At 47.2% G+C, this 27877-nt stretch overlaps 2 protein-coding genes across 11 annotated transcripts; one reads left to right on the top strand and one right to left on the bottom strand.

Moving 5' to 3' along the window:
- Positions 1-1577: 1577 nt before the first annotated feature.
- Positions 1578-16107, bottom strand: LOC123354227 (transmembrane cell adhesion receptor mua-3-like). Of its 4 annotated transcripts, none has more exons than XM_044996023.1 (13): positions 15573-16102; positions 14664-14801; positions 13841-14024; positions 11201-11448; positions 9979-10153; positions 8832-8932; positions 7790-7876; positions 6272-6400; positions 5759-5881; positions 5487-5651; positions 3475-3642; positions 2654-2814; positions 1578-1893 (listed from the first exon to the last, which is right to left on the bottom strand). In XM_044996023.1, the coding sequence occupies exons 1-13, from the start codon at positions 15634-15636 to the stop codon at positions 1828-1830; spliced, it is 1809 nt and encodes a 602-aa protein (XP_044851958.1). In that variant the 5' UTR covers positions 15637-16102; the 3' UTR covers positions 1578-1827. The 4 variants fall into 4 exon arrangements, with proteins under 4 accessions (XP_044851958.1, XP_044851961.1, XP_044851960.1 ...); XM_044996026.1 differs by having other exon boundaries at positions 14664-14814; positions 15573-16100; XM_044996025.1 differs by lacking the exon at positions 5487-5651 and having other exon boundaries at positions 15573-16107.
- CCDC27 (coiled-coil domain containing 27) lies at positions 15805-27609 on the top strand. 7 transcript variants are annotated; one of them, XM_044996019.1, is made up of 13 exons: positions 15805-15825; positions 17714-17883; positions 18655-18784; positions 20142-20270; positions 20858-21000; positions 21410-21571; positions 22217-22450; positions 24173-24389; positions 25123-25253; positions 25414-25491; positions 26059-26271; positions 27128-27232; positions 27365-27603. In XM_044996019.1, the coding sequence occupies exons 2-13, from the start codon at positions 17743-17745 to the stop codon at positions 27500-27502; spliced, it is 1821 nt and encodes a 606-aa protein (XP_044851954.1). In that variant the 5' UTR covers positions 15805-15825; positions 17714-17742; the 3' UTR covers positions 27503-27603. The 7 variants fall into 7 exon arrangements, with proteins under 7 accessions (XP_044851954.1, XP_044851953.1, XP_044851957.1 ...); XM_044996018.1 differs by lacking the exon at positions 15805-15825 and adding an exon at positions 15860-15953; XM_044996020.1 differs by lacking the exon at positions 15805-15825 and adding an exon at positions 16276-16665 and having other exon boundaries at positions 20861-21000; positions 27365-27602.
- The last annotated feature ends 268 nt before the right edge of the window (positions 27610-27877 follow it).

The raw sequence follows: 27877 nt of genomic DNA, 5'->3' as shown, positions 1-27877 counted from the left end.
GCTCCCCCCGACACCCCCTCAGTGCTGCTCCCCCACTGCTCCGCCCCCCCGGCTACTGCTGCGCCCCCCGACACCCCCTCAGTACTGCTCCCCCCGCCTCCCCACTGCTCCGCCCCCCCGGCTACTGCTGCACCCCCGACACCCCCTCAGTGCCGCTGCCCCCGTCACCCCCCATGTGCCGCTGCTCCCCCAGTCCCCTAGACACCCCCCACACAGCTCCCCTAATCCCCCCCAGCTACTGCTGCTCCCCACACTCCCTCAATGCTGCTTCCCCCCGTTCCCTCCCCCACTGCTCCGCCCCCCCGGCTACTGCTGCGCCCCCCGACACCTCCTCAGTGCCCCCGTCACCCGCTCCCATGTGCTGCTGCCGCCCGACACTGCTCCCCCGATCGCCCCCAGCTACTGCTGCTCCCCCCGACACCCCCTCAGTACTGCCCCCCCCACTGCTCCGCCCCCCCGGCTACTGCTGCGCCCCCCGACACCCCCTCAGTGCTGCTCCCCCCGCCTCCCCACTGCTCCGCCCCCCCGGCTACTGCTGCTCCCCCCGACACCCCTCAGTGCCCCCGTCACCCGCTCCCATGTGCTGCTGCCGCCCGACACTGCTCAGCTGATCACCCCCAGCTACTGCTGCTCCCCCCGACACCCCCTCAGTACTGCCCCCCCACTGCTCCGCCCCCCACCGGCTACTGCTGCGCCCCCGACACCCCCTCAGTACTGCTCCCCCGCCTCCCCACTGCTCCGCCCCCCCGGCTACTGCTGCACCCCGACACCCCCTCAGTGCCGCTGCCCCCGTCACCCCCCATGTGCCGCTGCTCCCCCAGTCTCCTAGACACCCCCCACACAGCTCCCCTAATCCCCCCCAGCTACTGCTGCTCCCCACACTCCCTCAGTAGTGCTTCCCCCCGTTCCCTCCCCCACTATGCCCCCCCCAGCCACCACCCCCGGCACAGCTCCCCCCCAGCTACTGCTGCCCCCCAACACTCCCTTCGTACTGCTTCCCTCCTGTCCCGTCCCCCCCACTGCTCCGCCAGTCCCCTGGACACACACACCCCAGCTCTGCTCCCCCAGTCCTCTAGGCACTCCCGCCGCACAGCTCCCCCAATCTCCCCCAGCTACTGCTGCTCCCCCCAACACCCCGCTTCCATGCACTGCTGTCCCTGCCGACACTGTGCGGCTGACCTCCCTCAGGTATTGCCCCTCCTCCCAGCCACACACACTCCTAGGCACTGCTACCCCCCCCCCCGCCCCACCGCACAACTGCCCCCGTGGCCTCCCAGACACTGCTTTCCTGACCTCCCTCAGGTATTGTGTCCCCACACACACACACACACTCCTCACACACCTCCTCCTCCATGTGATTTATAACCAGGGCTGGTCTACAGCCAGATTTTGTACTGATGGCTCTGTGAGAGAGAGTAGGTAGCAGAGGGTGTTATACTGATACTGGGGTAGCCCCCTAGCGTAGCCACACTCTTGCTGGTATGAAGGTGCCTGTCAGGGAGCTCATTGCGATGCATTTGCCTGAATTAACTAATATAAACCGCTTTGGTACCAGTGTCACTACATTCACCCTGCAAGTCTTCATTTTGTGCCCGGCTTTTATTCTTTACGAAAGTCATGAACAACATAGGTCTTAGCATTCAGTACACTGCACTAGTTCCAACACCAATAATGTGTGTTTTCCGGTAAGTATCATGACTATGTTTTCTATTGAGGCAGGTTTCTTTTGGAACTTTTCAGTACAGCTGGGCTTTTCAAAGGCATGTAAGTGAGTTAGAGGCTAGTGAATTTCAACAGTTTTTCAGCACGCTAACTTCTTTAGACTGATTACTGGATCAGTTTCCCTGGTATAATGGATTCAGATGGTCGCTTCAGGTACTTGCAAAAGTCCTCCTGCAAATAAAACAGATAAAAGATGGACTGTGTGGCGAGGATTGAATTTCTAATGCAGTATTCTTAGCATGCTATGAAAGAAACATTTAGAAGGAAAACATTATCCGGTCACATTCTCCTTTAATATGTGCAGTTGGTCATCTTGAAATGTCTACATCTGAAACTTTAATTGACATCAATGCAATTTCCACTAGCAAAACAAGCACAGTGTAGGCAACCAAGAGCCGTAGTGTGAGTAATTCTGCCCTTTATGAGTGACTGAAGTAAAAATTAGATGTTAACCAGTCATTTTTTAAAAACGTGAGGTTAAATAAACAGAAAAAAACCAACATGCATAGAGTTCTATTGAAATGTGTTAAAGCAGAATTCTAGAAATTTCATTATCTTGTTTGCTTATATTAAGACTCAACAGTTCCAAAAAACCCTTATAAAAGGCCTGTTTCCGAGCGATCCTGAACAGCAACAATTCCCTTTGGCTTCAACAAAAGAGTATCTCAGGATCAGATTGATAGTGAGCTGCTAGGATACTGTCAGAACAACTTTAACCTTTTGGGGGGACTTCTCCCGTCATTCCTATTGATTGTTGGAGGTACTCTCCCATTCTTCTAATTCAAACCCATTTTGTCCATTTCAGTAAGCATCTGAACTCTGGATGCTCCTCTGAACCTACTGAAAGTTCTACCATCAGTGATAATAGATCCCCGTTTTCTTTCAGATAGGAATATTCTAAAATCCATTATTATACAGACTTATGACTTACTGGAAATCCACAAGAACCTTCCTCATATCCGTGTCCAGTGCAATTCTTTCCCCCGTGCTCCGGGGCAGGATTATTGCATCGTCGAGATCGGCTCACCACTCCTAGGCCGCAAGAGATGGGGCAGGGAGTCCAGGATGCCCACGGAGACCACATCCCATCAACTGAGACAAAGAAAAAACAAGCATGACCAGTGCTTATCTACTTCATTTCTTTTTAATTTCAACACGTTTCAGGCATTTATGTTCAGGAAAGATAACTTCAGATGGGCTGTTGCAAATCTGGTCTTTTCATGCAAACCACTGGCCACTTTTTCATCTGGCAGCATCACTGTTATTCATAAAGTACTGAAAGGGTACATCACAGTTTACAAAACATGAAAAAGGCAGTAACCATGCCCTGAAGAATTTACAGTCCAATTTGGACAAAAACATGGATCAGCAGTTCACATGCAAGAAGCCACAGAAACTTTAACAGTGAGGGGAACATGAACTAAAGTCTTCACAGAAAAGGGGTTTTAATGAGGGACTTGAAGGAGGAAATGGAGATTTGATATGCAGGAAAAGATGGCTGTTCTAAGCATCAAGGCATAAGGAAGATGTAAACCTACTGATGGGAGGAGGAGACAAAGAGAGCAGTTAGGAGTGGGAGGAAGAGTAGGGTGAAATGGGAGCAGAGATATGGTAGGAAGCAGAGCTCTGGGGACACTCCAATCTGGTACTGAAGTACCTTTGACATTACTTATGCAACAGAATCTCTTTCTCAGTCTCACCTGCGTCTGATATTTTGGTGAAATGTTACAGAATTCAAAATAACTACTGTACCTGGGCATTTGTTGTTGTTGCACACCGTGACTTCCTCCTTTAAGCCAGCACAGGGCAAACCTCCTCTGGAAGGAGCAGGGCTATTGCAAATCCGGATTCTTTTCTTGATTCCTGAACAGGTGTCAGAACACATTGACCAGGGTGACCATTCTGACCACTGGCCATTCACTAGAGAAATGAAACAGAAGCATTCTCACCTCTCTGAGCAAGGTGGCAGATCCACATTGATTCAGACTATTAGCAGCTATTTGTGTTGAAGTGTATCCTCATGGAATGTGACAAGATTCACTGAAAGGGTTTCACATCATTAAGGATAATGGAAAATAATCATTAGAACAAGGATGTTGTCACAGAATAAATAGCACTCTCTCTATAAAGTAAAGCAGAAATGTCTCTGCTTTACTTTATGGATATATTTTTAGTGAAGCCCTGAACTCAGCTTTTACCTTTATATACTGCAATGGGTGTAGAGAGACCATTGTTCTAGAAGCAATGGGGCCACTGGGTGTGCTCTGAGATAGACTTGCAGGATGTTAAAACATACCAAAATAGCACCGTCATGATCACATGTTGATACCTGTCATGGCTCAGCACAGCTCATTTTGCTGGGCAAGCTCCTCCAAGTGACAGTCCTAATTGTGACAATTCATGCTCTCTTGTGACCACCTTCTACTGCATTAACATGATCTCTTCCTTCAAATGCAGGAGATGAAATGTTATTTGATAGGTGCTGTCACAGGCTGGCTGGTCCTTTAAGTTTCAGCCTGTGACCTAGCAACTAGCCCCCACCTGATGGTGATGTGAAAATAAATAATGATAATTACTGACCCCTGCTGGGAAAAGGTTATGGGGGAAAGCCAGGAGAGAGAAGCAAAGAAGTCAGGCTGGAAGGCCCACTAAGGGAAGCTACCAGAGTCCCCAGGGAGAGGAGGCAGTGGGGGGGATCCTGTGACAAAGCAGCAGCAAAAGAGGAACTGTGCAGGAGCAAGTTGGGATCCTGTTGGGGAGGCCCCCAGAGAGGGCCTATAAGAGAACTTCCGTAGAGCCCTAGAGGGATGGAAGAGTTACTGGTTTATAGATTTCAGTTGGACCCGAGGCACCAGGGGGCGCTATCAATGATACGTGTACCCCATTACAGGTGCCAACTAAGGGCCCAGTTCACATTTTTCCTGAACCTCGAGTAGCTGTTTTCACCAATGCAAACTGCTGCCATTCTCGTTTGGTAATATTTTATGCCCACTTTGCACTAATGGAAATGACTACACAAGAGCAGGTCATCAGCAGATCAAGCCCTAAGAATTTCTTTAACTTATGGTCAACTAAAGCAGCATATAATACAAGGGACTGTCAGTGAGATCGCTTCTGTTACAGCCTGTCTTTTTATGGCTCCACTGCTGGAGAGAACAGGTTGAGTCCCTACCCCCATCCTCAACACAGCAAGCAGTTCCTGAGTTAGTATCCAAGCACCTGCTTCCTGGGCTTGGCTTTAGTGGAAATTCAAAAGCAATAACATAACCTCAATCTAAACTTTCCAAGCGTAGATGTTCTTTGGGCTTCCTTCCTCTGTACTAGTCCACTATGGCCAGAGACACCCTTTGAACCCCTTTATACAGTGGTTGGAGTTTACTGCACCCACCTGCCAGTATGACTTAATAGTAATTACCTTGAATCTTAAGACAGGGTTTTATGAGCTGCACCTAGGGGAACTCAACGAGTCCTACATTCCTGCACAAGGTCTTGAGATCAGCCATCCGGTTACACCAACACAACTGATTATCATTTTGTGATGACTCATGCTCAAGGGGATAGAGAACTAAAAAGAAGCAGAGCTGCTGAGAGCAAATGAGGTTCTTACTTAGCCTGTTTTGTAGCAGGACATCCCAATTTCTGTTTCCCATGCCACAGTTTAGCTGACAAGCGTTGAATAGGGAATAGCAATCATACAGCAATCTGTACGAATATAGCTGTGGATATATACATTCTCTAAGATAAATGAATGAGTTTGGACTCACTTGGGCATGGTTCTAGATTGGGACACAGCTTGAGATCAGCAGAAGGTCCCTCACAACGCATCCCACTCTCTGGATGGGTGCACAAGCGGATCCGCATTTGGTTCTGGTATCCACAAGTGACAGTACAGACAGACCACGGAGACCATGGGGACCATATGCTTTTTGCTGCCATAAGGAGGACAAAGATTAAAACATCGGAATGAGAAACAAATCCAGTCCTCACTTCTTCCCAGTCACGTGTAAGTAACCAACAGGTAATTTCGTTTCCTTACCTTTACAGTGAATGCCATCACCAATAAACCCACTCTGACACACACAGAAATAGGAGCCAAGAGTATTCAGACAAGTCGCATCCTGATTACAGTTATGGATACCTCCTGCACACTCATCTATATCTAGAATGGAGATAGAAACCTACATTAATTTTTCCATTTAAATTCAGTTATACAGGATTCATGTAAATTACAGGTTTCTACAGCATCTTTACTCAGGATCATCGACATGGGGAAACAACCACAGATATTGTTTTGAGTCTGTCTTGACCAAGGCTCCCTGGTAGGAATGGGACTTGATTTCCCTAGGTCTTCATCATTCCAAGCCATCTTGATAGGCCAGAAATGGGCCAGGCAGTGAGCCCTATCAAGAAGCTATTTCTGCACATTGCTTTGGTCCCTGTAAATCACAACCACAGCCTTTGAAAAATGGACTTCAGAACATATTAGCTGACAAGCTAACTCAGTTTAAAAAAAAAAACCCTCAAGTCTCAGAGCTCACATTTCCTTTACCTACACAGCTGTACAGTCCATCTCCTTTGAATCCATGTGGGCAACGACAAAAGTACGATCCATATCTATTGATGCATTCAGCCTCGGGCAGGCACTTCATGGGCATTCCTTCCACACACTCATCTATATCTTCAAGCAGAAAGAAGTGAATGTGCCTAAGTTTTAACAGCAGATTTAACTAATTATAACCGAGTCACAGTTTTCGACTGTGGGCACAATGGATACACACTTGCAACTGTGTGTGTGAACCCACTAGGCCCACACAAATCCACATTTGTGTGCACAAATTGACATTTGCTGCTGCATGTTATGTGAACTGTGCACTCAAATGCTGATCCTGTGCACAAAGGTGGGCCTTTGCTGGCCAAGCAGGACACTGGAACAGTCTGTTGAGCAATCAAAGAATGCAGCACATGGCTTGGTGTCTGTTCATGAGACACTGGGGTAGGGTGGAGTGGGGTGTTCACTTGATTGTCATAGTTTTAATGCTGCCTCAACAGTTGACTATTCATTAACTTGAATAATGGTCCCTGACCATTCTGTCTGTTGCTCGTGTAACCAGCTCTTTTGTGGGCACTAAAGAGATCCAACTGCCCTTGTATGGAATTCCTGCAAATTGCTCTCCACAAAACACAGAAGAGTCATCACATCGCATTACTTGTCCAGTGTCCCATCTCCCTGCCATTGGTTTACCAAGTCTAGCATGCTGTGACCAATGCTTGGGCATTTTCTTTTGCCATTACTGTAAAGTGCAAACCTGCACATGAGGGAAAATCTTGCTTCGCCTCCACCAACAGTCAGAAGATGCCCAGAAGCATGGCCTGCTTACTTCTCTATCTTAGGTTATTTGATTGAAAATAGTATTATTGGACCAAAATGAGTCTTGTCCTTTTAAAAACTTCCACCACTACCATTAACAGCATGACAGAGGTGCTTTCTCATAGTGCATCTCACTATTCTATTACACTGTCATGCAAACAGTGCAGGTGCAAAAAAGGATATCAGACACTTTTAAAAATCACAGTAAAACTGAATTCAAGCCAGCCATGAAAGGGAATGTTGACTAAACCCAACCTTTCTGGAATTAACTTTGGATTTCCTTCACAAGCTGCATGGCACAGCATAAAGATGTTTTTAACAAAACTCATTGTTATATCTAATGAGTGATTAATCTTATTCTGATCTTCACCTTGAGGCAACCCTTTAGAAAGGCTAAACTATTTTTACAATAGCAGCTTAAAACACTAGCAAAATCATTAAAATGTGCAATTTTAGTGTCATTACTGAAAAATTCTGTTATTTTTATAACATATTCTGAAATGGATGCCTGAGACTTGACACCCTCCTCCCTCATCTTTTATTCTTTTCAATGAGACAAGCAGCATTTTGATGTCACATGGGAATCCTTTACATGGATATATGTTGATCACAAGTCATTGAATAGCTGCAGCAATATCTTCTATGTTATGTTAACATTATGAGAAAATGCTCCAGGAAGCAAAGTGCATGAATATTTACCAATACAGTGTACGCCATTTCCCTCAAATCCTGGGTTACAGTGGCAATTCTTTTCATTCCGAGTTCCATTGCACATTTTGCTAATATCTGGGAGGGAAAAATGCACATGTGACACAAATAAACAGGTGCACGGCCAAAGTAAAGTAATTGATCCATTTAATCATTTCATTTTATTCAAGTAAAAAAAAAACATAGTTGCCCTTTATAGTAAACGCAATGCGTGTTGGTTCATTCACAAACTCAGATTTCAAGGCCAGAAGGGACGATTAGATCATCTAGACTGACTTCTTGTCTAGCACAGGCCATAGAATTTTACCCAGTTACACTTGCATTGAGCCCAATAACGTGTGCTTGACTAAAGTCTAAAGCAAATCTCCCAGAAAGGCATCCGGTCTTAAGGTAAAGTCATTAAGAAATAGAGAATTCACCACTTTTGTTGGTAGTTTGTGCCAATGGTTAATCACCCTCACTGTTAAAAATTTATCCCTTGTTTCTAATTTCAATTTATCATGCCTTTAACTTTCAGCCATTGGCTTTTCTTATGCTTTTGTTTTTTTCCTTGTAAAGGTATGTGTATACTGCAGCGAAGTCACCTCTCAATCCTCTTGATGAAAAACTAAACAGCTCATGTTCTTAAATCTCTAATTGTAAGGAATCTACTCCAGCCCTCAGATTATTTTTGCGACTCTTTTTCTGCACTCTCTCCAATGTTTCAGCATCCTTTTAAAAATGTGGAAAACCTCATTCATTAAAAGCTTTGGTGAAGAGTTAATTCCACTCATATGTTAAAAGGGCACTGTCAAGCAGAAGTGACCTATATATATTTGCATATAAAATAATAATAAATTTAAATAAAAAAGTGGTCTTACCAAAGCTAATATTAATATAATGTTTTAATGATCTTTTTTAAATATTGCATTGGCTGATTTGGTGGCATTGAATATCTAAGTAAAAAGGTAGAGATGACATGGAAGTCAAATCCTGATGACTATAGGATACCATACTAAGGATAATGCACCATAAATTTAAAAACACTCAGTACCCTTCTTTATGAAGAAGAGCCTCTGGGCTACCATAACCCTTCCAGGAACATCAGGGGTGAAATCATAGACAAGAGCTCGGATGTAACCAAATTCACTATTCCTGAGAGAAGGTAAAACAGAAAGGAAATGAGAATCCTCGATTTCCCACTCCGGTTTTCTACTGAAGGTTGCTTTACAGTACTCAGACTTCACTCTGGGGACAGGTTTCCTGCTAGATGAGCAGGGAAGGAGATTAGAACTCAGACATTTTGTTGATTTTTGTCTCCCCTCAGACCACAGGCAACTGGAAGGTAGCTTAGGAAGAGAAGGGGGAGAATACTCAAGAGGGAAGAAACAGAAGGAAAGGGGAAGTAGAGGTGATAGGAGATGAGGGGATTAAAATGCAAAGATCCACTCTGTTTTATGACAGCTGCAGAACCCCTTGATGGCTATTTTTCTTATGGACTCAGTTCACAGTTGCTTAGTATTTCTTCTCCTTCTCTAGATCTGTTTCTATTCCTAATCATTTAAGAAATAATATTTTTACAGCAAAGTATTAAGAGCACCACTATGTGACGATAATCCCATCAGTCCATTTGCCTTATTCTCTGCTCCTTGTGGATGCTAATCCCCTATTGGTGTGCATATGGGGTGGGGGGAATATGATAGAGGTTATAAAATCAGGAATGGTGTGGAGAAAGTGAATAAGGTAGTGCTATTTATCCTTTCATATAACACACAAACCAGGGGTCACGCAAGGAAGTACTTCTTCACACAATGCACAGGCAACCTGTGGAACTCGTTGCCAGGGGATGTTATGAAGGCCAAAATATAGGTGGTTCAAAAGAAAATTAGAGAAGTTCAGGGAGGATAGGTCCATCAATGGCTATTCGCCAAGATGATCAGGGATGCAATCCCATGCTCTGGATGTGCCTGAACCTCTGACTGCCAGAAGCTGAGACTGGAATGGATCACTCAGATTGCCCTGTTCTGTTCATTCCCTCTGAATCATCTGGCATGGGCCACTGTCGGGAAAACAGGATACTGGGCCTAGATGGACCATTGGTCTGATCCAGGATGGTCATTGTTATGAAGATGCATTACTCCTAGGCACTGAGAAGGAAACAGGAGTTTACAGGCTGAAAGTACAGCAGATTACAATCATACTTTACTCCTTTGATCTCAATCCCCTCAGTCCCATTGGCCAGCACAACAGCATTGGTGTCAAACAGCGTCATGAGCGAAGGCTCCTTGGTCCACTTCACAAAGCTGGAAGGAGACACCTGAAGATACTGGGGCAGCTGGATGGTAATAGTGTCTCCTTCTAAAAACTGTCCAAGCTCTAAAACAAATACAAAACCAGAGAACAAGATCAATAAACGTTCATGATGGCTCCTAAAAAAACCCCAAACTTTCATTGGTTCTAAAAGCATTCTAACATATAAATAATGCCAAGTATGCCTCAAGGAAAGTAACAGTCAACTGAATGAAATGTTTTGGATTTATGCTCCAGTCAAAGTGTGATATATATCTCCATGAGGTTGGAGATAAAGATATGCAAAGATCCTAGAGACAGTATTATGTCAATCTTCATTGGCAGATTCCTTGTGTGCCAGCTGTACTTTGATCTTTAATGATCAGTAACATACAAGCATCTAAACAGAGTGTTATGGAGAAAGCCAACTTTTTTTATAATGTGTCCTTGCACCAACACTCAGGGGGCTGTAAAGAGAATTAGAATATAATCATATTCATAAGCAGCATGAAATTAACATCATATAATGCAATATAAAAGCAAAACCACATGCTGTAAATGTAAATCAGACTTCAACTCCTCCCTCCAATATCAGGTCTCCCTGGATATGAAAGTCTAAAATCAAAATTGAATGAAGAATACAACAGAATAAATGGGGATACCTAGAGATGGGGTGCTACCTTCACAGAAAGAGGTACAGTTTACTATTTCTTTATAGATGAGAAACAGTCCTACAGACATCCTCTGTAGGTGATTACAGAAGAAAAAAGAGTCTGTTCATTTACTAAAAAAAAAGGAAGTCTCATGAAATGTAGGACAGCTGGCGATCCCAAACTCAAATGGCTTAGCTCAGGAGCATGCCAGCCTTTATAATTTATCGGCTAGTGTTAGTACAGGTCAGCTGTTTCTGATAAAATTGGTCCTGATATGGATGAACGCCCATGGGCCCATCCATTCTCATTTAAGGGGATGTTTACAGATATAATGATCACTGCAGAGCACCAGGCATGTTTCTGGTTTTACAAAAATGATTACAACCAGATTTGTCTTATTTGACAAAGATTTGCACACTGACCCTTACAGCATAGCAGAATTCTCTAAATGTTAATAGTGGTAGCAGTTTCCATTTCTTACCTATTGGCATTCTTTCTAGGACGAAAAAGTATCTCAAGTGAGAAGGGTTTAACATCTGAAAGTCTGTGAAATCATAGGCTTCAATCTTTGCCCGTTTCTCGGGTAAGGCTTTTGCTTGGATTTCAGCCCAGAACATGTTTGGGTAAAAATCATCCTCATCAATAGAAAACAGCTTCAGAGCCAGACTGCTGTTGGCCAGCTTCATCTTTGGGAACAGGTTAGCAGCTGGTGTCAATCTCCTTCGATAACTGCAAAGAAAGAGTCCTTGTAACCAAATGGGATTTTTTGGCTAAGATCAATTGTAGGATCAGTGTAATACTGGATAAACTCTGTATTTGAGGGTGACTATCTTCTACCCAGGCTGAGTGGAATAGAAACGGTGACTGGTCTTTTCCAGGTCTTTTCCAAGCCATATACTACCCTCAGTGTTTGTCACATCTCATTGACACCAATGGAAGCCACTCGCATAGAATGCAAGTAATGCATTTAGGTTAGATCCTATCAATGGGTTAGATCCTCTGTACTATACGGTAGAGAAATACTCTGTTTGCCAATGTGACAACAGTTACTCCTGCCCCACCCAGAGGGCAGACCAGGTGTAACTGGGGGTAGGCCATGGCCACATCAGGAACATGGGGGAATGAAGAAGTGTAACATGCTCTGGTGAACCTGGCCAGCAGAGTGGCTTCTTGGGGACATTCTTCACTGATGTAACTTATCTATCTAACTTGTGCTGGAGGCCAATTGCCCCTCTCCTCAATATCATTGGAGGGTAAAGGTGGTATGAAGCTATCTGTGTGTTTCTCTCTCACCACCACATGCAAAAAAGTCCTATTCCACCATGCCTGGGGACTTGGCCATGTATATATAAAAGTGTACGAGTAATAAGTCTTCCCACAAACACATTTCTACAGTGATCAGTAATGGTGCTCTGAACAAATGGCTGGCCACCCTAGATGATAACTGAGACTCAAAAATTGACTGCAGATAAACTCTCTTTAAAAAAATCTCTAAACTTATACGCAGGAACTTCAAATACAGGATTGTTATGCACTAGCTGCTCTCAGCCTCACTCACTACATAAACTAACTACTCACACCAACAACTGATAGCAATTTAAGTGAGACGAAGTGGGTGAGGTAATATCTTTAATTATTACCTCATCAATTTAAGTAACACTCAAGTGCCCGTTAGTGTCTAAAGTGGTCTTGCAATGGGATTAAAAATCAATCAGAATTCAAGGTGAAATTCTCTCCTATGCAGAGGGCCAACCCAAGGCCTAGGCACCATCTAAATCCCACATAAGCCCAGTTTGGAGAATTTACAGGGGATTTAAGGGGCTGGTAGATTTTATGGTGGTCTTCTATGCAGGTGTTAATTTCCCCCTGTGTTATCAAGAGGCAGTTCAGTTCAAGCTTTGCCAAGGTTCAGGCAAGTGGTTACAAAAATTGCTAAACTTAGCGTCCTGAATCTGCTTGTTAAGCAATCCATAGTGCAGTACTGCAACCTCCAGCTAACAGGGTGACAAGAGGGGTATCGCTAACGGGGACTGAGGAAGAAACAAAATGTTATAAGGCCATCCTCCCAAAAAAATATGTTCCAGAGGGTTCCCCTAATTATTATGCCATTTGTCACATTCATGCACTGCTTCCAGGCTTCAGTGTAGAAACCTTCCTCTTAGGGAAGCTGCTAATTCTGTTCTGACATGTGGACCATGAGGAGAAGAACTCAAGGTGTTGGAGAGCAGAAGCTCACTAATTCTGAAATGAACCAGGTGCCAGTGGACTCACCAATTCAGTTTTCCTTCCCACTTATTTAAAAAAAAAGAAACAAGAAAAAACGTTTATATCTAGTGCTCAAAGAGGAAAACTATATTCCTTGGGTCATTTGCAACCCAAGATTTTGAAAGTCCTGCTCAGCTACTTCAGCCATGATCTGGAGCATGGAATTAACTATAAGTTAAGATCTGAAATAGGTTTCCAAGGGAGGTTGTGGAATCCCTATCATTTTTAATAACAGGTTAGACAAACCCTTGCCAGGGATCACAGGTGCCGACTTTGTGAGTGTGTGTGTGTGAACGCTCAACCCCTGGCCCTGGCCCAGGCTCCGCCCCCACTCCACCCTTTCCCCCAAGGCCCTATCCCCGCCCTGCCTCTTCCCACCCCTGGTCCACCCCGCCTCTTCCCGTCCACTCCCCCGAGCATGCTGCGTCCTCCCTCCTCGCCTCCTGCATTCTGCAAAACAGCTGTTCACAGTGGGTGGGAGGCACTGATCTGCAGAGCCTGCTAGTGGGCAGGAGGACTGGAAGTTTGGGGGGAGCTAGTGGGGGGGCTGGCACCCACCATTTCCCCCACCATGGGTAATCCAACCCCAGAGCACCCACAGAGTCGGCGCCTATGCCAGGGATGGTCTAGGTTTACTTGGTCCTGCCACAGCACAAGGGGCTGGATTAAATAATCTCTCAAGGTCCCTTCCAGCCCTATATTGCTGTGATTGTTTCTTATTTTATCCAAACTGGTCCCCAGCATACCTAACAATGACATCACCACCTGTAAAAATAGATAATTTCCTATAATAAGCACTATCTGATGCATTCTATTACACATATTATAGGCTTGTAACATCCATAATGGTGCATACCTGTGGAACTGGGGTCCTTGGGCAGAGTAGAATTTGTACCATTTTATCATAGATGGCTGGTGGTTCCCAGCGATAGAGACTCTGAAAGTGACTGTTCTTCCAGTCATTACTTTGATAAGACAAACCTGCTCTCCAAAGCCATCACAATCAGAGTTATTGAAAACAGTTATGCTCACAGCAGGCTCTAGAAAAGGATAAACAAAGATCTTTGTCTGTCTTTAGAATCATGGCAAGAAGCATTCACCTGCTCTTGTTGATTACTGTTATCTAAGTGAATCAGTACTGGTAGAAGAAGTCAAAAATCAATCTCCATTTCAGCCATATTGCCTGTGTAGTTCTGCTGCTGCTGCTCTCTGGACACAGAAAATGATACACAGGAAGCTCCACAAATGTCTGACCAATTTCACTTTTACAGCATAAGCAGCTACCTCCAGGCACAGGTAGCCCATAGGGGGCAGTTGTTCATATTTGGATGGACATGGACTGGTCTGTTCTTGCTGCTAAGGCTTGTCCTATTCTACGTTTCACAGTACAGCACTTTGCTTACCTGCAATAATACTATAATACTTTGTGCATCTTTGGTCCTTTCCATGGAAGGATCTCAGTGCATTTAAGTTAATTACTAAATGACCCTTGTGAGATAAATAGGCATTATTATACCGGTATATAGCGACGTTAACTGAGGCAATGTAACTTGCTCAAGGTGAGTCACTGGCAAAGCAGAGAAAAGAATCCAGGAGTCCTGACTCCTGATCCACACTTCCTCCTGCTGAAAGGAGGTCCCTTAAACATGTTGTCAGAATTAGCTTAAGATGTCACTTGCCTTGACAGAAATTAGTGCCATCACCCTCATATCCTGGCAGACATTGGCAATAGAAATAGGTTGTCACTTCATCCAGCTGACAAATTGCCTTTGGATGACACTGGATTCCCCTTGTATTGCATTCCTGCTTGTATGGATCTGGAAAGAAAGACTGTTTACAACATGTAGAATCAAAAATGTAGGGCTGGATGGGACCTCAAAAGGTCATTTAGTCCACCTTTCCCCCCCCAACCCACCCCTGCTCATCAGTAGTATGCAAAGCAGATAGAATGATAGAAACAAAAAGTCCCAGAAGGCCTGATCCATTGACATTAATGGAGAAACTCCAACTGCCTTGCACGGGTTTTGGATGAAGCCAATCAATAATGCTTGGGAGATGCACAGATCCAAGTCTGGAAACAGAATCTCCAGCACAAATTGGTAATTTAATTTTCTTTTAAATAGAGTTAATCCAGAAAATACATTTTTTGTTTCTTTGCAAAAATTAATGTAATTTGAAACTGAACCAAATCTAGATTCCCGATCAAAAACAAATTGCATGTGAATTAATATGGATCAGCAGTTCCCATGTGTGTGTGAAATCTTCATATAAGGCTGTGTTATCAGAGGACACATTTTAACAGCCTTTGGACAGATTGTCACACTCTGGAAATCTAGCAGTTCAGCAGGAGCTTTCACACAGCTTAGTAGTAAAATGCCACCATCCAATTCTAATTTAGCATTCATGGAACATCAATAATTGCTGAAACAGAACAGATTTTTAAGGAATGTTTAAAGTATACTTTTGACTCTAGGCTTCTAGATTCACCCAGGATTATGATTTAACTCGGAGAACTAAAGACCCTGAACGTTATCCAGGGTGGTAGCTGAGAATTTATGTTTAACTTCCACTGCTAATTAATAACTCACCCTGGGTTTTGCTCTGAATGTGGGTTGTTAACAATGACAGGAGGAGGATCCACTTGTCCAGCATTTTCCGTTAAATCTCTGCTTGGTCCAAACCTCACATCTCGCTGCTTCTGGTGGGATTAGACGATCTCCAGCAGCAAGCCTCTAAGTCCGCGGGAGAGAGCAGCCCAGAGAGCCATCGGGGCCCTTGCTGGGGTCTGAAAAGCGCAGCGCCCAGCGCCAGCGGCTGCCCCGTAGCTCTGGCGGAGGGAGGGTCCGTGTCCGTTCAAACCCTCCCGAGGGTTCGGATTCGAAGCAGCCAGGCGCGGTATCCGGTGCAGCCGGTTCAAGGCCAGGCCGGGCAGGCGGCAGAGCCCTGCGAGGAGCTGTCCGCGTGCTGCGGTGCTGAATCGCCCCCCCGGCAGCGGGCGGCCCGCGGACCCGGCCCTCGTTGCTGGCCAGGCGGCAGCGCGGTTTCAAAGGCGACGCGCCCGGAACGCCCCGAGCTACGCCCCTCCGCAGGCGCGGTGCCCGGCGAGCGCCCTAGGGCTGCCCCGGCCCCGGTTACACCGGGCGCCCTGCGCGGGAACGGGCTCCGCCGGCGCGGGTCTCGGGGCGCCGTTGGCCGTGAGGGGGGGGGCGGGCAGGGTGTCCTGCAGGCACGAGGCAATGCGCGGGGCGGGGCGGGCGAGACGGGTCGCAGGTGGCCTCAGGAAGCCACTCGCCGTGGGAGGCCCGGGTCCGTCCCCCTCTCCCTGCCCGAGGGGAGCTGGACGAAGGGCTCTGCCACCTCTCAAGGGTGCGCGCCGCCCCGCAGCTCCCCAGCCAAGGGGCCAGAGCAGGGAGCCTGCACTGCCCGCGCTGGCCGCCAGGGGCGCCGCCGCTTCAGCGCTCCCAGAGGCCGCTTTCGCGCCCCCCGCCCCCAGCCAGTTGCTTAGCAACAGCTGTCCACAAGCCGGGCACCTCCCCCGCCCGCGGCTCGCCGTTCCCTCAGCTCATTGGTCGCCTCCCGTGTCCGTCCCGCCCCGCCCCGGGCTTTGTCAGGCTCCCGCAGGCCGAGCGGCTGGGCTGAGGCTGCTTGAGAATCCAGCGTGGGGTGCAGGGGCCGCGGCAGGTGAGGAGCCCCGCCCCCAGCCAGCCCCCCAGCTCTGCTCCTCCCCTCCCGGCCCCGCCCCCAAGCAGCCCCCCAGCTCCTCCCCCAGCCAGCCCCCCTGCTCCTCCCGGCCCCTCCCCCAGTCGGCCCCAGCTCCTCCCCTTCCTGCCCCGCCCCCAGCCAGCCCCCCACCAACCTCCTGCTCCCCCAGTCCCCCAGCCAGCCCCCCGAGCCATCAGCTCCCTGCTCCTCCAGCCAGCCCCCCTCCTGCTCCCTCCACTCCCTGCCCCCCCAGCCTCTAAACCAGCTCCCTGTTCCCCCCATCCCTCAGCCAGTCCCCCTTCCTGTTCCCCTAGCCCCCTCCACTCCCTGGCCCCAGTCCCCTGCTTCCCTTGGCCCCTAAACCAGCCCCCTGCTCCCCCCAATCCCTCAGCTATCTCCCTCTTCTGCTCCCTCAGCCTCCAGCCCCCTCCACTCTCTGTCCCCCACCCCCTAAACCAGATCCCTGCTCCTCCTCCCCAACAGCCCCGCCCCCAGCCGCCTTCAATCCCTGCCCCCACAACCCGCTGCTCCCCCCAATCTCTGAGCCAGCCCCTCTCCTGCTCCCCTAGCCACCAGCTCCCTGCCCCCCCAATCCCGGCCCCCCAGCCAGCCCCCTGCTCCCCCCAATCCCTCAGCCAGCCCTCCTGCTCCCTAGCCACCTGCCCCCAGCACCCCCAACCTCCCTCCAGTCTCTGGCCCCATCCCCTAAACCAGCCCCCTGCTCCCCCCAATCCCTCAGCTATCTCCCTCTTCTGCTCCCTCAGCCTCCAGCCCCCCGCTGCTCCCCCCAATCCCTCAGCCAGCCCTCCTCCCTCCTGCTCCCCACAGCCGAGATCCTCATCCACATTGGGCTGGTGTCCCCCATAAAGTTCCTCTCTGCCCCCTCTCCGGGGGGCAGGCCCCACAGTTTGCAAACCTCTGATTGAGAGGTATCAAGAACACAAATGAGGAAATGTGATTTATAAAATTATAGGCCTTTTAACCCCGCAGGCTCTTGTTAATTCTCCCCCTCTCCATTTTGTGAAAGGCTGAGATTGGTGAAACACCATTAGAGAGATGAACTTGATGACAAAGGGTTTCAGTGAGCTCCAGGAATTAAGCAGCCGAAGGCAACAGACACCAGTATGGAAACTTCCCAGCGGTAGATCCACGCTGAGTAAATCAGCTCAAGCAGTCAGACGCTACTATGAGAACCAAGTATTTAATATGCTACTATTTTAATCACGTATTAGACATGATAAAATAGGATTTGATTTGGGAAGCAAAGGGGTACAAGGGACTGCCTTGCTAACACTATACACCTTCTGAGAAATACTTAGCACCTTGCAGGTTGGCATTTTGGGCAGCAACTTCTTTCAGGTTTGAGCTCCAAAGAAAGGAAAATCCCATCAAGTAGAATGGATTCTGCACACCACAGGAGCCAATCATATGCCATTTGCTTACCCACAAAATATTGGGGCCTCTCAAGGCAAGTGCAGCAAAGGCCAGCTGTAATATGCAGATAATGGCAAGAAGTGGATTTTCATCCCTCCTATGCAATTGCAATGCTTTGTTTATCAGTAACATCATAATCCAACCCCCAGGATTAATGCTGGCAGTTTCAAAAGGGGTTAGGCACACCGTTGCAATGGTATTTGGGCATTTAACTCCCTTGAAAAATCTTAGTTGAAAGAAAGTGAGAGAAAGCCTTCATCAAATGCTAAAATTCCTTTCTTCATGAGAGTCTGATCCTGCAGTGAACTCAGTGCCTCCTCTGACATGCTGAGCCCCCTCTACTCCCTCCAACTTCAGAATGGAGTTGAGGATACTCAGCACTTTTCAGATCAGGCCCTGACCTTGAACAGCCTATCATTGCTGGTTGTCACATCACAGAATGGACGTACACCTACCTTCCTGCCAACCTACAGTTAAAAAGCACTTTTTGAATAGGACACCGAGTTAATGGTCTAATTTCCTCCTCTTTGCCAGGCTGATATCAAACCTGCTGGCTTCTCTGAGTCAGAGTATGAGCCCCAGGTGGAGGAATTACAGAGATCTTTTCTAATGCGCCCTGGATGTCCTAGATTCAGTAACAGAGCAACTTCAACATCCCAGCTTGGTAAGGCTCACAAGAGAGATCAGCAAACCCCCAATACTCTTTCCTGTGATATATTAAGCTATTTCTCCCACATGATAGCCCTTATTTCCCCAGTACTCCCATTTAAGTCCTACAAATTGTTTCCCCATTCATTCAGCAAATTGCAGGTAGCCAGAGTACTGATGATTCCCTCAGCACAACTTTAACATGTAACACGAATCTTGCACTTGACTAGTATGTCTTATTTGCTAGTAGGGGCTTTCGACAGTATCATTTATTTAGCATTTCCTCAATGCTACCACAAAAAGTTAAAAAAGAAAAGCCTAGCTGGTAGCAAGTGAAAAACCCAAAGGCAAGTGTACATAATCCAAGAAAGAGGAGGCCAAGACCACCCAAACAAAAACCGTCCTGCCTTCAGAGGGCCTCCAGAGTTCCAGCTTCTCCTATTGTTCTAGGAGGCAGGCAAGCTGTCCCCCTTTCCTTAGACAGCAGGTCAGGGAAGGAACAATTTAACTAAGTTCATAAGGCTCTTACCTCCGAGGTCAACACCACCACTTCTGGTTCCTTTCTCTCTCTCAGCTGCCTTTCCCTATTTATGTATAGCCCCAGGGCAGGACAGGGGGCTTCTTGATTGCACCCAGGCTGTTTAGGCTGTAAACTCCACACATCTCTTGAAGGGGTAGTCGCAGAGTAGGGTAGTCCTACTGAGAGGAGTTTTTCCCTATGTCCTGAACACCAGCCCCATTTGTCAGGCTAAGGAACCTTTGGGCTTATGCTGGGCTGTGACAGTTTCATGCTGAACGGAGTTTCAGAACTAGTTTCTGGATGCTCTGGTGGTCCCTTTTAGCCTGCTCTGTGACTGAAGACAGATTTTTTCCTTATTCAGAAGGGTGAAGTGACTCAGATCTCAGCCCCTTTCATTCTATCATAAGTTTGTGTTACCATGACCAGGTAAATCTACCTGGATATTAAAGGTGATAGGTTCCTAAAGGATTGCCTGGCAGCATGGTATTTTGGGTAAGATCCAACCTAATATTGACCTGGTAATACCGACTAAGTGGGTATTCACCCACGAAAGCTCATGCTACAATACATCTGTTAGTCTATAAGGTGCCACAGGACTCTTTGCTGCTTTTAGAATCCTGAACTAGGAATTCAGTATAAATGTATAATATTTAAATCAGTCCATCTCATTTTGCATAAAACCCACATTCTCTTCACTTCTCTGAAACTGGTAAGAGTTTCAACCCTTTATTGTGACAGAAGGTATAAGGCAGAGTGCTGAGAATCTGGAATACGTCAAAATAGATATTTTTCTTACCAAAAACAAAAAAGAAAAACCACTTAGAAGTAACTAGGATATTTGTTTCAAACACAGAAAGTACTTTATCAGACATCCCTGATTTGGCCTTTAATTTGAGTACCATCAGTCTGTCCTCCCAACTCAACTTTGAAGAGTGGAATGCTGCCTTTCAGAACACATATCCATCAGAATTGGCCACCAAAGGTAAGGGTAAGGGGATGACTGTGAAGACTGTATGCGTGTGTGTTTTCCCAGAAGGGTGAAAATCCGCTGTGAAATCGGTGCTTTTGCAAGACAGCACATTACGTTGCTATAGGAAAAACCACTGGGCTTGCCTTGGTTGCTCTTTTTAACCAGTTGGTGGCATGACATGATCTCCAAGCAATATACTCCATAGAGCAACCTGCACCGGGTGGTAAAAGTGCTGCCTATAGTCCTTCACGGTCCCTGTTCCAGTCTAGGTGTGGTTATATGCAGGACACGGCATGTACAAGTCCAGTCACGAGTTGGAGGATTTTGCTGATTAAGGTAGAAACCAGCAGGCAGTTTGAACAAGACAACTCCTTTTGAAGCCTACCCATTGCAGGCTGGGTCACTGTTTTTAATTCAATATGGTAAATCTTTTCTGAGGAGTATTTTAAATGGTACAGTAAGTGGAACCCAAAAAGTTGAGGCTAGTAATAGAGATTTGTTGCCAGAAGAAATAAGTTTGACAGAATAAATATGTTTTTCCAGTCTCTGGGTGATATTTAGATGAATGTTCTTTCCACTATTTCTCCCCCCGCCCCCAGCAGCTGGCCAGCTCCTACCCAGTAAAAGTTTCACTGGTCTCTCTAAATGGAAGAGTTTCACAGAAGGAATAGTTCCGGCTGAACAACAAAGAGGACCTATAGAGAGTAAAATCCCATGGTATATTGATGTAATCCGTGAGAAGGTAAGAAAATGTTGCTATAATACTTCAAAAAGAAGAGTAGACCATGCACATAGTTAATTGCAAAGTGATCCAGCTAGAAAATTCACTTTCTAAGGGTGTGATGTAAATTAAGTTAATTATAGAATTGTATTTGGATAAATGGATTAATCAAAGGATCTCAAAGTTCTTTTTCTAAACAACGTGAAGTGCAGGAAAGAAGGGAAAGCAAGTAGAGAGGAGAATGGCAGTAAGTCCATGTCAAAATAAGAAAGAGAACCTAGGAGTCCTGGGTTCTAGTCCCTTAGACTAGATACCATACAGTAAATCATCCACTTGTATGCCACTCATCCATCTTTTTCCTGCCTACCAATATCCCATCAAACCTCAGATGCATTGTTTGAGTGAACACTATGCCTGTTTCTGTTCCCAGGAACGATGCTTGTTGATGATGGGAGAAGAGATTAATCGTCTTTCAAGATGTGAAGCAGAATGTGCAAGGAAAGATGATGTAATCTCTATCCTTAGGGAGGAGATGGAGAATCTGAAGAAGCATCTGGAGCTGCTCAGGAGGGGAAGTGTAATCACAAAGGAGGTGACTTACACTCATTTTCTCTGTATGAAATGAAGCATGCATTTAAGATAGACTTCATAGTGAGAGACAAAATGGCTATCAGCAGTGGCCATCGCTAGTGGAAAAGCTGATGATGATGACCCTTGTGGTCCCTTCTGAACCTATGATTCTATGATGTAAGCAGATAGGGGATTTCCTCAAACAGGGGCTCACACACAAAAAACAACCAGACTGAGGAAGTGAGGTTTAAAATAAAAGCTATTTAAGGCCCTCCTTGTGCCCTGAATTCACAAGTAACACAGTGAGAGTGAAGAGCATTCTGGGTAATTATATGCAAATGAGACCCCTCCAGCAGTCCCACTTTGATTACGATCCTCATAAGGGATATAATAAAGCTACTGACTGTTATTGTGCCAGTCGGAGGCAATCTGAAGCAGAATGGAATGCTGAGAGTGCTCATTTGTGCATCATTTTCTAAACACATTATCAGCTTCCCCAGACCCATTGTGGAGGCCTAGCACTAAGAATTCAGTGACAAGGTGAGGTATAATTGCGGTTACTGCACCAAGCTCTTTCCTTTATGTGCTGCAAGCCAGGAGTATGGAAAGCAGCTTCCTACTTTTAGCTTCCTAGGTAGTTTTCCTCATACTAAATTTTCCCTTGCAGAAAGATGCAGCCTCAGAACCTGTAGCTGACGACAGCAAGACAAAGATGCCTAGGCTAAGCAGCTCAGTGCAGGATGGCTTAGGAGAAAGTGGCACTAAAGAAGATTTGAGAGAGGAAGTGGCATGCTTAAAATTAAAACTAAGCTACTCTGATAAAATGCTGGACTCTAAGATTGCTAGCCTGTCTGAGTCCTTGATGAAAGACCAGGAGGAACTATGGCAACTGGAAAAGGAGGTGAAAGAGGATCTGCACTAGTCCAGATATGGCAAAAGAAACTGACAGTAGAATGAGAGGAGTCTGTGCTATGATGTTATTTTCACACTGCTGCTAAAGGTGTCCTTTAGTGACTGCATCCTCTAGATCAGCATTTCTCAAATGCGACCACCAGGGGCTTTTCTTGCAGCCACAGCCTCTTGGGCAGTGATTCGGGCCCCGGGGGCAGCAAGGAGGGGTTGGGTCCTGCCCCCATCTTGAGCCACAAACATCGGCGGAGCAGACAGCCGGTGTGAGTTCGCCACCTTCCTGGGGGGCGGTGGGGCTCAGGCTTCAGCCCTGGTGTGGCGGGCGGCAGGCTCTGGCCGCAAGCTCTGACCGTGGGGCATTGGGCTCTGGACTCTGGCAGCTGGGCTTCAGACTCACACCCCACAGGATTGCCCCCCATGGCGCCGTGAGCCCCGCGCCGCTCTCAGCAGCGGCTGGCACCACTTCCCTGTGGCCCCCGGGTTGGGGGGCAGAGGGCTCTGTGCATTGCCCTTGCCTCCAGGCACTGCCTCCCGCAGCTTCCATTGGCCTGGAATGGGGAACCGCGGCCAATGGGAGCTTCGGGGGAGGTACCTGGAGGCGCGGCAAGGGCAGCACACCCGGCGCCCTCTGCCCCCACCGCTCCTCCAGGGGCTGCAATGCTTCCTCGAGTGGCACAGAGTCAGGGACAGGGACAGGGCAGGCATGCAGGGAGCCTGCCCTGGCCCTGGTGCGCGCTGCTGCCACCCCAGAGCTGCTTTAGGTAAGCGGCGCCAGGCCGGAGCCCAAACCCCACCTGCAGCCTGCCCCCCAACTCCCTGCCCTAAGCCCCCTGCCTGCACCTTGCACCCCTCCTGCACCCCAACTCCCTGTCCTGAGCCCCCTCGTATACCCTGCACCCCAACCCCCTGCCGCACCCCTCCTGCACCCCAACCCCTGCCCTGAGACCCCTCATATACCCTGCACCCCAACCCCCTGCCGCACCCCTCCTGCACCCCAACCCCTGCCCTGAGCCCCCTCGTATACCCTGCACCCCAACCCCCTGCCGCACCCCTCCTGCACCCCAACCCCCTGCCCTGAGACCCCTCTCGCAGTCCTCACCCCTCCTGCACCCCTGCCCTGAGCCTCCTCCTGCACTCCACACTCCTGCACCACAACCTCCTTCCCTGAGCCCCCTCATACACCCTGCACCCCTCCTCTGCCCCAGTCCCTTGCCCTGAGCCGCTTCCTGCACACTGCACCCCGTCCCGCACCCCACACTCCCTCCCCCCGTCATTGCATACCATTTCCCCACCCAGATGTGGCCCTCAGCCCAGAAAGTTTGCCCACCCTGATCTAGACATTGTGAGGTCCCCAGGGCTCCAGTGCAGGACACAATAGACACTTTTAGATAAAGAAGAAGAACAGGAAGCACAGTTTTCCTGCATTTGGACTAGAACTCAAGAGTTTAAAAGGGAACCAGTAATTAAGCTGCAGCAGTTACTGAGTCATTTTCTGAACCCGTGTCAATGTTTCACCATACATTACATTATTCCAGTTGTAAGGTCTCTGGCTCAGGGTTAGCGAGGTGCCCTAAATGCAACTCCAGAACTAGACTCCCGTCCCTCCAAACATTCAGCTCCAGAAATGGAGCCTTATATGACTAAAGCCAGTCTCTATCTAACGCTGCATTTTGCTTCAACTTTCAAAATTCCTCCGGTCCTTTTGTCCTTACAGTACTCAGAAATGCAGCAAAAGGGCTTGAGACAAGAGGACATGGAAAAAGCGCTTCTTAGTGGTACAGAGATTGAAGTGGCTTCTGAAGAGGAGGGGGAGAATGAGGCAGAGGCAGAAGAGAAAGCATCCCTCATCAAGCTCAGAGAATTCCAGCAAATGAACCAAGAACTCTGTAAAGAACTGGAGAAAGCAAAAACAGACTATGACATGGCCACAGGTACCAGGACTAGCATACGGGGAACACAAAAGACCAGAGAGTATCTGAAATTTTAGTGGCTAGATCCCAAACTCTTCCCCTATTCTGTGAACAATTTGTATGCTGGCTATGGGGAGCAAGAGGAAGTCATTACTGTGGCTCAGTTCCCTCTGGCTAGGAAGGGTTTACATTAGATCTTCACTGAGAGGCTGCAGCTTCTATTCCCTCTGCAGTTTAAAGGTAGCTTCCCAACAGCAGCAGCTACGTTTGAATTATGTTCCCTTACAGCTTGCCTGGGAAAGATGCCCATTACCAACCAAGGGCAGATTCTACTTAAAAGTGCTTGGTAAGGTTTGGACTGTTAAACAATGCTGGTGCTAATCAAGAGCAGCTTTTGAACAAAGAGGAGCAGCTCTGTATAGCTAGCAGCACCTCTGTGACGGGTCCAGCTTCTGTCACTAGCCTGGAGGGAGCTTCTGCATATCAAACTATTTCTAAGTCTTTTGACTCTTGCACAAGATGAATTTGGCTGGTATTAAGAAATGGACACTTCAATTCAGTGATGCGATAAAGTATCATGCAGCTGAAGTATACTTCTGTAGTGACTGTAGTTCTAAGATAACTTATGTCCACAGCCAGATGACTTTTGGATGATGGAATAAAATGACTGGCCCCTTTTTCATCACCTAGGGGAGGTTTCCTGAGGGCTTTAACAGGGACTCAGTTGGTTCAGAACTCTACTCTGATTGTACAGGTGCCATCACTTCCTTGCAAAGGCAGCTGGCTTTCCAGGAGTCACAGCTACGGAGAGCTGAGTCTGAAAAGGAAATGCTACAGAAGGAGCTTCGAGAGCGGGGAAATCAACTACAAGCCATGTCTGCCAAGGTACAGTCACTCAGAGCACAACCATTGGCCACCAGTGGTGGGGGAAACTGGGAATTTATTCTTTGTGAGACTTTTTATTCCTTTTTAACAAATCAGGAAATCATGATTCTGCGACATGTAGTAATGGGGCTGATGTGTTAACTGGAGCCTTTTCTCTCAGTTTTCCAGCCTTCGAGAAGAACGGAAGCGTGAAGAAATGATGGGAATAATAGAGAGAGAAAATTACAAACTCCGACAGGTGACTCATCAGTGCAAACTCCTGTGCTCAGTTACAGCAGCCAACACCCTAATTCTCCCTGCTGTGCCCCAATTAGGCCTAGGCCTGTATAAATTAAACAAAACAATCCCATTTGGTGAGCACCTTGTGCTCCTTTAGGTCCTTTCCTGGTCTCTCTCCAAATCCTGCACTGATGTCCTGTGTCTTTCACCCTAGTTACTCTCAACACTAAACCCATCCATATCCTCCCTAGTTTTGCAGGGGAGTCTGTCCCATGAAAAGCAGAGCTGGGATAGCCCTGGCCTGTTTTGTTTCTCAATACGCTTTATTGCTCAGTTTAATTTTTCTAATGAGCCTGAATTGGTGAAGAAGGGAACAAACGTGTTTTAATGGCTCTTAATTAGAATTATTAAATACTATAGGTAAACTTGGCAGGGACAGAGTCCCAAACCAGTAACATTACTGGGCTACTGCTGCCTTCTGGGAAGTTTAGGAAGGGTTTGGAATAGCAGGGCAAAATCTCTAGCGAGACATGTTTGAGTTAGGCAGCTTTCTCCTCCACTCCTCCTGAACTGTGTTTCTCCTCAGGACATTGTGGAACAAGAATCCAAACTGGCCGAGAAAAACAAACTGATTGATGATTTGCAGAGCAAGATCAACCAGCTCCAGGCAGAGGTTATGGTAGCCCAGCACCACATACAGAAGCAGCTGTGCGACCAAAGTGAGATGCAGAGCCAAGTCGAGGCCTTGAAGCATGCTGAGCAGCAGGCCAAAGTTGCACTGGAGTGCATCAGTGCCAGGGTAAAGGTGGCCTCCTTCCTCCTTCACGGCGGGCCTCTCCCCTGAGGAAGGGCTCCTGCTAACAAGAACAAAGGCCCCCATTTAGTCAGGGCCCAGACACAATCATTGGGTGGACTGCCTGGGGCTCCCTTTGGAACCTCAGCTCCAGCAGCAGGAATGGAGGGGCTGGCAGTTAAAGTCCACTTGTTCCTCAACCTTTTCCTGGAGGCTTGGGCTCCTGCGCTTGCCAGGGGCCTTTGTTTAAGTTATGGGTCTTATGGGATACCAAGAAAGAGAAAGAGAGACCCCGAGGTTTCAGACCAGAATAGTTACAACGCCAAACTTCTTTCTGAATTTTATCCCACAGCCTCCCAGCCCTTCTGGGGATCCCCCTCTCTCAAATACAGCAACAGGCTAAACAGCCATCATGGGAAGACATTTCTCCATATTTATTCTTACAGGGACATACTCAGACCTGCTGCAAGCAGGTGCGATGCCATCCAACATCAGGTCGATTTGCTTAGGTTACTAATTCAGAGAGACATGTTGCCACTAGGTGTCTGTGTGGGGCTTCTGGTGAAGCCATCTGGTAATTGCACATACTCAGCCCAGGGCAGAATTTCACAGAATTTCAGTCCTGCCCCTCACTGGTGGCCTGGGGACATTCAGAGACACATGAACCTGTCAGAAATGCCAGCTGTCATTCCAACCCTCTTGTTGGCATTGCTTAAAAGCGAGGGTTACTTTAAATTCTCCCTCTAGTGAGAGAAGGTCTTTGCTTGTGTCAGACAACATCCTTCTTTAATTGGAGGAAACCTGGTTAATTCCTGGTTAATTAAACTAAGGTCATTTTTTCCCCTCCTTTTTTAAATCAAAGTTTGAAAGATTTCGAAGCAAAATAATTCAGGCCACATACAGCAGTGCAGGTGCCAAATCCCCCCAAGCTGAAATTAGCGATGAGGAGGCACTGGAGGCTATGCAGGTATGTGATTCAGTGTGGAATGATGCTTCTGCTGGGGACTAGCGGAGAGGTGAGGGGAGAAGGAAAAGCTTTAGGATCCTATCACCTCCATGGCTAATGCTGGATTCTTCTGTGAATGTGTCTGATTTCCAGAGAATAATTAGCGAGCGGCTGGATTTTCATCAGATGCTGAAACAGAAGGGTGTGAAGGTCCCGTCTCTCTTCAGCACTGAGCCAGCAAATTTGCCTTCTCCTAATTCTAAGACCACCAAAAAGAGTCCTGTGAAATAGGGTCTGGTACGCGGAGAGCTGATTCCTGCAGCTGAGTCACAGAGTCAGAAAGGCACTTTCTCCTGAGGCTCTTTCCTGGTTGCATTTTGGTTTGTTCTCTGATGTTTTGCTTTTTATTGACAAATTAAACAATTATATTTGACTTCAACTGCATTCTGTTAAGCCAGCTGATCTCTAATTAGTCTACACTGTTGCCTCATGATTAGAATTGGGGACTGGAATCAGGGCTCAATTTGCCATAAATCACTTATTCTCTCAGGTTTTCCATCTATAGAATAATCTCCGCCTCTCACGGGAGTTATGAGAGTTAATGCGAATTTGCAAAGTGCTTTGGGGGTTCTTGGATAAGAGGAGCTAGAAAATGACAATGATTCC

This window comes from Mauremys mutica, chromosome 21 (genome assembly GCF_020497125.1).
Source record: "Mauremys mutica isolate MM-2020 ecotype Southern chromosome 21, ASM2049712v1, whole genome shotgun sequence".
NCBI lineage: Eukaryota > Metazoa > Chordata > Testudines > Geoemydidae > Mauremys > Mauremys mutica.
Note: the sequence above shows the minus strand (reverse complement) of the source record. Positions and strands in the feature narration are given on the sequence as shown.